This window comes from Cylas formicarius, unplaced genomic scaffold (genome assembly GCF_029955315.1).
Source record: "Cylas formicarius isolate icCylForm1 unplaced genomic scaffold, icCylForm1.1 PGA_scaffold_1__22_contigs__length_36826433, whole genome shotgun sequence".
In the NCBI taxonomy this organism is placed as follows: Eukaryota; Metazoa; Arthropoda; class Insecta; order Coleoptera; family Brentidae; genus Cylas; species Cylas formicarius.
In genome coordinates, this window is record NW_026844264.1 from 27,467,024 (window position 1) to 27,478,262 (window position 11,239).

An 11,239-nucleotide genomic window follows, 5' to 3' on the forward strand; every position below is an offset into this window, starting at 1 on the left:
CAGTATTTCCGTATTTACGTACAAAAGTTTCGAAAAAGTGAAAATGCTCATCCTGATTCAATTCTGCAAAGGTTTGGAGAACTCGTTACAAGAATGAAAACGTCATATTATCTTTGACTTTATCAGTATTGTTTTTCATAATGTACATTCAAGAAGAATATTGCTCTAAATTGAAATATCGCCTGAGATATTTACAAACGCAAATATACAAAGGAATAGTAAAAAGTTCTTTCAGTAATACAATAATTGGTTTTATTTGAAATTCTTGAGGTATTTTGCAAAAATATTTTTGGTCCTATGTTAAAACTATACCCAAATCGTTTTTTTATCTGTACTTCAGTTTTGTACACCAGCAAGAATTTATCAGATTTACAATAAACTGATTATCACCTACTAAATATTGACATAAAAGCATTAGGTAAATGATTAGTAAAACGTTATAGTATATTATATATTATGACATTATATATTATGACATTATATATTATGACATACTATATTATGAAAGTTTGATAAATATCGCTTTAGACTTAAGTTTACTTTAGCCATCATGTTGTGGGTACATTTCTGCAAAGCAGCAGGAATTCATTTACCTAGTGACGTGACCGTCAGAAACATCAAAGTACTATCAATATTTAAAATCTATCGAAAACCCCTGACTAAAGTACTAGAAACGGGCGAAATAGCTCGCGACAGTATTTAACGAAGCCTGGCGGTGACACATTGCGAACGTATGAAAAATCTTCTTTATTCTGGTAAAGCTTTCGTATTATTTTTAAATACTTTAATTCACGTTTATTTTTATTGCGTAAGGTCAAAAATTTATTGTTATGAAATTTCATGAAAAAGAAAGGATTGCAGAAACCTTAATCTTGTAACTCTAATAATAACCAAAGTAACCTACAAAGCTGTTGAAAACAGGACAGCCTGTATACATAATAATCCATCGTCCGAATGCAACTGCGATTTTATGGAACGTACACGCGCATAACGCAGGCAAATAAACACATCTGGCGGCATATTTTCTTTTTCATTGACCTAGGTTAAACGGTAACATCAATGAATACTTAACCGAATGCTTGCTGCTGCATTTATTTGCTACAGATTTTTGTATTCTTATTTTTGGTTTTTAGTATTTATTCGGAGACCAAAGTATGTTAAAGATAAATACTTATGTGTTTAAGATAGGTACAGCAATGATGCTGCTATTATTTATAAAAGTGTCTCTTGATTTAGCTCAAATTATAATAGCAAACTTACTTAAGTTGATTGCATGTGATTTATACTAAACGGTATTTTTATTTTTTCGGTTTTTAATTGTATCAGAATTTTCATAATGCATCACAGGTCTAATAACGAATTGGAAAATTTTGTTGTATTTATTTTTGATGCATTAAAAGGACAATAAGTTATTCTAGAATTCATAAGGCACAATGCCACTTTCAGCAGTTGTTATTAAATTATTACACCAAGGTTAGATGAGCAATTATTACATTAACATTAAGTCAGAACTCTAATAGGAACTTAGCTGAACTCTAATGGAGTATTCCGAAATGTCAAACATTCAAAAACATCGTGCACCTCAAAAGAAGTCCTGAAAAATTTGCGACTCATTGCTTGAAAAATTAATATATCTCTTAAATAACAATGATATTGCAGAAAAATTGGATAGCCTGTATAGTTAAATTATGCAAATTACCTAATAATGCATGCCTAATTACTCGCCTTAAAGCGTAATTACTGTTAACAATGTTTCATTTAATAGCAAATACCAAAAAAACGAACTATAATTTTACTTCTTTAACATTGGCGGAATTTACCAGCGTAGAAGCGAATTGAGTACTATCTTCTAGTTCGAAAAAGTTCCGAAGGGCTAGAAGCGCTTTAACTTTAACGTTTTTTGACGATGAACACTTTTGAACTGTACGTAAACATCCCTACATAAAAAACAACCGCTTCCTATTGCACCCATTGCTGCCAAGAGCGCCATAGATGAGGCAACTGTTGCCGTCTAAGCAAACCGACGTAGCTAAGCACCGAAAAACCAATACAAAGCTAAAAGGCGCTACTAAATATTTCCTGGTCAGTTTGTATTGATTGTGAGCAAATGGTTTCCAGGAAACAAAGCACGGCATCCTACCGGCCAGATAAAACTGTTCACCTTCCTGTTGGATCAGAGATTTGAGAGCAATCCAAGACGTCATTTACCACCCTATTAGCGCGTGTAACGAGTACGTACGAATAGAAAATAATTCAAGGTCAACGTATAAGGTACACTGACCTCATTTTCGGTCCAAACAAATGTAAATCTTTTGTTTTTCAATTGTCAAGAACGAGCTGTTCTTATGTGAATAATCTAATTTGTACCGGCGGGTTTTCCTAAATGTCACTGAGGCCCTTCCGATTTAAAAATGTACAAAAAAAACTTACACTTGCGCAATTCAAATTAAAAAATTTGTTTGAATTATCGCCAAAAATTATAATTTGGCGGATGCGCCGGGATACGCTTATATTTCCCCTTAAAAGCTAAGAAATAGATTACATCTATTGAAAATCCCGACAGTGCAATTTTATGTATGTCTCAAATAAAGTTCCCCTCTTTAAAACATTTTTTGCCTATTAAACATGAAATGGCCAAAAATAAGAAAACACAAACTAATAGTGATAAAATATTTAAATATCCTCCGCCTCATCATTTGAATAATTATCTTTTGCGCCTCCTTTTGATTGATGCATAGGTACAGTATATTCAGTGCTTATATCATAAATAGTATAGTAAATGGTACGCGGTGTTTTTATTCAGAATAAAAAAAAACTAATACAATGGAAAAAAATAAAACTCCAAGTTGCGCTTTGGTGCCCTCACGGTCTTGTAAAAAGACTAAACTAATTGCATGCTTTATTTGGCTGCGAATAATTATGTAATTATACTTTAATTTAAGATAAAACCCACGTAATAGAAGATTCACATAACAAAATTATATTTGGCTCGATAAAAGGTCCGGTGAACGGTATTTAGAAATTTCGAACCTCAACCTTTTCCGCTTTTATTAAGGAACTAGGACAGAAATTCTTTCCATATACAAAATTAAAAACGTACTACCGATTCCGTTAAAAAATGTTGAATTATAAAATAAATTGTGTAAATGTATTGCCACCCCACCTTTTCCATCCTATTTAATCTAGTGAAAATCTTTGTTATCAACATGTTGATAAAAAATATTTTCTACTGAGTTAAGGAAATTATATCTTCAACAGTGTGATGGAGATCGACATGTTGCAAATGACGAAAATGTTGACAGTGCCGTGAGTTTGAAATTCGTTTTTAAATAAAATCAGAAAAAAAAACTATTTAACGAATTTAATTTTCATCGGTACCATTGGGATTTTTTAAATTTTCTAAACGATGTTAATATTTTTTGTTCTATTGAACCGATCGCGACGATTTTATTTTGACACACCGCATATTAGTATATAAGGGTCGATTAAATTAAATTGGTGGGGTGTTCTTTTCAGGATTTTACAGTTATTTATATTTTTTTAAAATCCAATTTCAAACAACGGGCAACAGAAATAATGTTAATACCTGTTAATTCATCGTTAGTAAATAACTCCACTAACACTAGAACAAAAAACTGACACTTTTGCAACACAACAAAAACAATCAACCCAATAATGGCGTTATGAAATTATTTCACATGGCTAAGTGCTTCCCGACTTTATGTGTAAATTATCGTGCGTACAAGCCGCCACAACGTCCATATTCAACCGGAATCGCGCCATCATTGAGCAATCGTTCATCCGGAACTTGTGACCGACACATACTGCTAACTGTAATGCCTCGTGTTGGTGTATTACTTTCTCGCTGCAACTATTTAGCTCCAGCGTTTTCTATTTTACACGATTTTATCAAATAACAACTAGAAACATTTGATCCCATATTACAATCTCTAAATTTCTCTTATCATCATCCAAACGAGCAAAGCAAAAAAAATCTTTTCAAAACCGTCTACCGTATTTGGTAGACTATAATATACACAAATATTTGAACTGTAGGATCCTGACCTCAAAATCTTAAAATGAAATTTTCGTGTTAATAAATGCTTCTATATTTAGATTGCATCAAAATGATTTGAGAATCTCAATTTATTTTTAAATATTGAGCGCATCTATTCGTTGCAAGAAATTGCAATAAAAAACATAATGCTTTTTTGTTTATACAGATGAATGTATCATAATTAACAAGTATAAACCCAGTGACACAAAAAATAATATTTAACTTTAAATGCTTTCGATAAACAAGGATTTTATCGCAGCAAAGAAATAGTGTGTTATTTACAAATATAATAGCACTTTATTTCGAACAGGTAACATGACCCAATTACAGGAAATATTAAATATAAATCATATGATATATTTACAGGGAACGTAAAAACTAATCTTAAATCTACTAATCTTATAACTAAATAAAAAAGAAGAGGAAAGAAAATGACAAGACTTGTCAGTACGGATAAGTAGAGCCTGAAAACATAAATTACAGTGCGATGATAGTTTGTTGAAGTTAATACACATACTGTAAATAGGGTTTTGAAAATGGATATTGGATCTGGATAATTGCGGTAAGAAAGTTGATTCATGTCTCCCTTCCAGCCACGCCACATGAAAACCTAATTGTTCCAGAAGAAACGGTCAATCGCTTCCGTAGAAGCAGTACAACCAACCTTCTCAGTAGAAGATCATGATCAATTCCCACCTCAGGACAGGAACCCTCCTCACTGAATATTAAATACTTCAGTAACCTTTTCTGCACACTCTCAATGGACGGAGCGTGGAAGTTATATATTAGTGATCATACCAATGAGCCATAGCCAAGCTTCGACTCAACGTAACTGAGCTACAAAAATGCTTGCAAATTCTTATTACGAATCCTGAAATTTTAGTAATGTGAGGTCAAATAAAATCTCCAGATCTTTTACAGTTGCGTCAGTTACAGTCGAGTCAGGATAGCACTATCCATACTGTGATTAAAGACTATAGGAGTTTTTGTGCGGTGGTAAGAAACCACATTACGCTTGCTTTTGTTAAGATGCAATTTATTTTTAGTACACCACTAAATCATCCGCATAGGTTAGCTTGTCGCAGATGATCAAAGATATGAGATCGTATATACATATATTGAACAGGAGTGGCCCAAGGTTGGAACCTTGGGGCGCACCAGGAGTTGAAACAATAAAACCCTCAATCTCAACGAACTGTCGACGGTTCACAAGATAGGACCTCAACACTGAAATCAACAGAATCGGAGAAACAAAAATTTTGAGACGCTTTTTCAATCAGTGAGTGATGATTTATCTGGTCAGACGCTTTGTGGAACTTAGTGTATATAACGTCAACTAGACTTTGCTTGTTCAGAGAAGAAGACTGAAAATATGAGTTGGTGATACATGATCTTTTCGTATAAAAATCATGTTGTTGCGTAAAGAGTTTATTTCGAATTTGAGCAAAAACATAAAACAAAGTTTTGCAGAATCAAAAAATTGTGCTGAAATGGCAATTTCGCCAATGGCTTAGAATGTGGAGAGGCTCATCTAGCCAATCCCCAGTTCAATCTTAATATTTTCCGCTTATATAAATATTATCTTAGCATTTGTTCATCGGGGTGATGAAAGCTTCCTATAAATTTAAGGCAAACAGTACCGGTAAAGTAAAATAAAAATCAAGATAGTAACTTTTACAACTGACCTAGCAAGCAACTTCACAGCATAATTCTTCAATTCGATTGTGTTTTGTGAATGGATGTCGGCAATTAGTTAAACATAATGCCTTAATTCGTACTTCCCATTTCTATCCTACTTAACACGTTTGTACCCAATTAATATGCGTCACTAAAAATATTTGGGTTCTTTTATTTTGAAAAACGAAGTTTCTTTTTGTCAAAAGTTGGAAAGTTATTAATGTTAATTAATAATATATTTTATTGTTTCAGTTCTATGCAAAAATACCAGACAAAAGTTGTGAAACAGTAAATTTACTATAAATTTATTAAAGAAAAAAATGCGTACCTCTTTTTCTTATAGCCGTGGACAAGAACGTAACAAACCCCAGACAATATCCCGGCTAGGACACCAACCCCTAATCCAGTGGTGACCAACGACACGACATCTGACGGCATTCCGGTAGTCTGATGGTCAACTTCTACTTATCAAAGCGATTTGCGTGTATTCACATTTTTACCACAAAAATTGGCGACATGGGAAATAAGAGCACTAACATCTTCAAGCATGAGAGTGTTATCTAAAAATCTGATCCTTTTATTCATAAGTAAACGACAGAGTTGGTGATTTAGCGAGATAACAGCTTAAGATTTATTAGGACCAAGGCATGCGTTGTATGCGTTATCTTATGAGATTTTTCTTATATTATTGTGTAACGCAAATTGCTCGAAATAATGGAGTTTGATTGGATTTTCTGTTTCCCATATAGACCCAAACCAAAAGATATCAAACGAAAAACGAAAAAAAAAATCTCAACTGACATTTTTCGAATTTGTGGGAATTCTATAAATTTTGAAATTTAATTAAATTCTTCAAGAATTATCATATTTTTTTAATTTAAATAAAAAAAAACATCTTAATTGACCTAATCAACCACGTAGTTACTCGAGCTAGAATCTGCTATAAAATATCATCAGACTTTATTGATTTTCCAGATACATGGTTTTCTATTTGGTTTTCATTTAAAACAAACCCCAATTTCTGGCTGCTTAAAATAAAAAAAATGGGTAAAGCCAGCGGCGCATATTTTTTTGTGATTTTTTTTAATTCGACATCCTCTATGAAACTAACTTCCGGACCTATGTTTAAAATCGCTTAAGAATCACCATTGATATCTGGCAAAAAATTATTTTCTTAGTAGTCAATAAAGCTCAGTATTTTTAGTGCTCAAACTCCCTATGTCCTGATAACCATTTCTAGGGTAGTCAAAATGATACTTCGAGGAAAACTGAAACGTTCAGGTACTCCGCATCCCCTGAGTGTTTACAAACCGCATCGTTCGGAAATATCCGCACACAGACGCACCTTAAACCGCGATTAAGCCGTTTTGAGGCATCGAAGCCGGAATACCACAGAGAAACAAACTTTCACGTCTTATCGGCAAACTTGAAGTCACGAGATAAACTGCGACCCCGCCTGAAACGTACTGCTTTGACGTATGCCGACCTTGTGAAGGTAAACACATCCCACGGAATTTTCTCGCCACAACTTGGCCAAGCGATCGAAGAAAGTGCCGCGAAGATCGAGTCTGTGAATGGTTTAGCTTCAGGTGACCGGAATCTTCGTTCAGAGGGGTATACTTGGTGGGTATTCGAGGAGATAACTCGAAGCTACTATCGCTATCCAAAAGACTTTGGAGCTTTGCGCGTTAGTAATCGGAATCACAGTGTATAAATATCCAAATTTGGTCCACACTATGTGACACTGTTAGGAACACAGTAAAATATCTATAATTTACGATAGTACAAACCTGCATTCTTTATCCTGCTTGAATGTTTTCTATATTTTTTAGTATTTTTTTTATTAGTTATCTTAAACGCAGCACTAGCGCCATTTTATTTAACGAATATAGTAACTTGGCAATTATTACACGTTTATCCAAACTTTGAATCATTATATATATTAGTATGGGCAAAATTAGTTGGGCCGTTTAAGGGAAACGACGACAGACGACAAAAATAAAAAACTGTGTTTTCTGAGTCAAAAAAAATATCTTGCTCAAATTTTGAATGAGTTTTGATGAGTTTACTGCTTTCGAACAAATCGACTCCCAGTGCAAACTAGTTTGACCTGTAAACAGCAGGTATTATTTAATTATGCATTTTTTTTATTTTAGAAAAATAGAAAAAATCACCATTTAATGAGGTTGTTCTATTCTTACTGAATTTATTTAACTTTTTTTTTCTTTAAAAATGGTAGATCATCAAATCCACTCAAGTATTAATTTCACAAAACCTGAGCCAGCTAAATTACGTCTGATCAAATCCATTTTTAAAAAAATTCAAAACGGTGCTATTGACATCAAAATTCGACAATTTGTCTTTGATATTTCATGTTATTTTATGCCTATGGGATGTTTTCAACTGCAATAGGATATTATACAACTAGTGCGGCAAACCTCACTTGACTCACGAGTTTATTCGACAAAAGCGGAGCGAGTGTTTAATAAACGAGTGACTTAAAAAGTTTACCGAACGTGTTGCATACTATACTTTTTCTAAGACCAGTAGTTTTTGGGTACATTTTGGGACATGACTGTCAGAACATCAAAATTCAAAGAGTGGGAATTACCTCCGAAAACATCAGATTGCTTCCGAACCCGTGCGGTAAAATCCCGGAAATGTCGGATCGGTTAGTAATTAGGAATTTTACAGACGGGAGTAGCAAAAAAGACATCCTCTCTTTTTTCCGTTATTTTTGATTAATGTAATATTATTAATTATTTCAACATTCTTTTAAAAATAAATCATAATTGGGGGGAAAAGGGTGAGATTGAAAGTGAGAGATTTATTTTAAATTATATCCTTCATTAATTTTTTCAGGATATCAGAAAACATAAAATAATTTAAAAAAACATAACGGGACTGTGGTACCAAAACAACTTGCGAAAATAAAATTTAATCGAACCATTATAGAAAGTAACTAAAACGGATCTAAAAATTATGCAAAAAACAAAACTTCAATAACAAGGACATATCCAAAGTGTTAGGCTTTTGGAGTCACTAAAGTATCATAAATAGATAAATTTAGCCAATCCCCAGTTCAATCTTAATATTTTCCGCTTATATAAATATTATCTTAGCATTTGTTCAGCGGGGTGATGAAAGCTTCCTATAAATTTAAGGCAAACAGTACCGGTAAAGTAAAATAAAAATCAAGATAGTAACTTTTACAACTGACCTAGCAAGCAACTTCACAGCATAATTCTTCAATTCGATTGTGTTTTGTGAATGGATGTCGGCAATTAGTTAAACATAATGCCTTAATTCGTACTTCCCATTTCTATCCTACTTAACACGTTTGTACCCAATAAATATGCGTCACTAAAAATATTTGGGTTCTTTTATTTTGAAAAACGAAGTTTCTTTTTGTCAAAAGTTGGAAAGTTATTAATGTTAATTAATAATATATTTCATAAATAGATAAATTTAGTTATATAAGTCATGGTTATTAACTGCACAGTAATTTTAAACCAGTAGTAAATCTAAACAAGTCAAAATTGAATTTCTGCGACGGTCACTTTTAAAGTTATATTGTACAATACAGATGGTATATAAGAACATTGATCATAAGAGTGCAATCTAATAAAGTAATTGTGGGTTCTATATAGATTATGTTGATAATGTTGAGTGGATGGCGGAACTTTGGTTCACCAACACCAACAATAACCTGAAACTAAACTGAGTTAAAGTTAAATAAGCGAAATAATGGTCAACAATGGTCAAAGTTAGGGCAACCATCTAGGAGTTCTAGATACTGTTCAGGCCTCAATTTAACAGCGAAAATATAATAATAAAAAATTTCATAGAATTTATTTGAAAGCACCAAGCGTAGATACACATAATTCTAAAGAAAAGAAAAGAGAAGAAATGGAGAGGGAAGGAAAGGAAAGGAAAGGGGCACATTTTTTGTAGAAGAGCTTAATATTAGTGCGTACGTAACAACTGCTTTTTGAAATTATTCCTAAACGTCGAGTTGAACTGATTAATATCAAAATTAGTAATGCAATGGCAATGCAAATGGCTATATTATAGGAATATGATCTTTTAAATAATTCTTTGCGGTGACGGGGTATAACTAGTCGGTGTCTTCCACGCAGATTCAAATTGTGTATTGATATGTTAAGAGTAATTTTTCTGTAAAGATAAAAAGGTAATTTTGTTTTAAGGATGTTAAAATAAAGGGAACTCATTCGTAATTTGCATCGAAGGTGCATATTAAGCCAACTCGACGCAGCAAGGTACGGGGAGATATGATCTTTCCTCCTTACCCCATAAATTAGCCTTAGACAGGAGTTTTGCACCTTCTGGACACGGTAACGATCGGACGCATCCAGGCACGGTCCGTACACAGCACTGCAGTGATTAAATTGTGACAGAACAAGTGATTCACACAGCAACTTACGAGTTCCCTGACGAAGTACATGTCTATTGCCATAAATTAATTTTAAATTAGCATAGGCAACCCTTAGTTTATTAGTAATATGTTCTCTGAAACGCAACTGCGAATCAAGAGTGAGACCAAGCTTTTGCATGACTCAGAGAGTGGCAATTTTATGTTATTAAGTTTAATTGTTATGTTATACTTTGCATGGGTTAAATTATCATTTCCAAAGAGTATTACTGAAGATTTATTAGGGTTAAGCTTTAGGAGGTGATTTGTTGCAATGCTAAAAAAAATTGACAAATCAGTATTGATGACATCCTCCGCGGTAGCTATTTCTTGAGGAAAAAATGAGTAGCAAATTTGAGTGTCATCCGCATAAAAATGACAGTTGCATTGGTGGAGGGCTCCAATGAAGTTAAAAGTAAAAATAGTGTACAACAAGTGACCAAGAATGCTGCCCTGTGGAACACCCATGCGAACACCTAGGAACGATGACTGCTGCTGATTGTAGACAACCCGTTGTGTCCGACCTGACAAAAAGGAAGACAGAAACTTTCGAGCACCTTAGGAGAAACCAACGTAATGGAGAATGGCCAAGAGAATTGAATGATTTATCATATCAAATGCCTTACTGAAATCCAACAATATTAAAGCCGTTATCTTTCCAACGTCAGTCGCTCTAAAAATGTCATCAGTAATGTTCAGCATGGCACTCTCACAACTGTGATTAGGTCTAAAACCAGACTCTTTCTCTGGTGGAATATGATTAGAATTTAAAAAGTTTACCATTTGATCGTTCATAATTCTTTCAAGTACTTTAGATAGAACAGGCAATATGCTAATTGACCGCAGGTGACTAAATTCGCTTGGATTGTTTATTTTCGGTAAGGGGATGACTTGTGCCCGCTTCCATGTTGACGGAAAGTACGAATTTAAGTTACACTCATTTATTATATGCGTAATGTATGGGGCAATATATGGACAGCAAAGAAGTATTAATGATATATTTATATCACCATGGCCGGCAGCTTTAGATTTTATATTTTTCAGAATGTTGAGAATCTCATCTTCCGTGGACA

The 11,239-nt window shown here is 33.5% G+C and overlaps 1 protein-coding gene across 3 annotated transcripts in view; it reads right to left on the bottom strand.

The window, feature by feature from the left end:
- LOC132696137 (uncharacterized) overlaps positions 1 to 7,179 on the bottom strand; it is a 29,655-nt gene extending 22,476 nt beyond the window's left edge. Inside the window, exons 1-2 of one of the 3 annotated variants that reach the window (XM_060660773.1) lie at positions 7,046 to 7,179; positions 6,063 to 6,294 (exon numbers count right to left, since the gene is read on the bottom strand). In XM_060660773.1, coding sequence (XP_060516756.1) covers positions 6,063 to 6,172 — 110 coding nt within the window. In that variant the 5' untranslated portion in view covers positions 6,173 to 6,294; positions 7,046 to 7,179. Of the gene's footprint in view, positions 1 to 3,586; positions 3,726 to 6,062; positions 6,303 to 7,045 lie in introns of those variants that run through there. The other 2 variants (XM_060660775.1, XM_060660776.1) reach the window with 2 other exon arrangements.
- Positions 7,180 to 11,239: the final 4,060 nt, after the last annotated feature.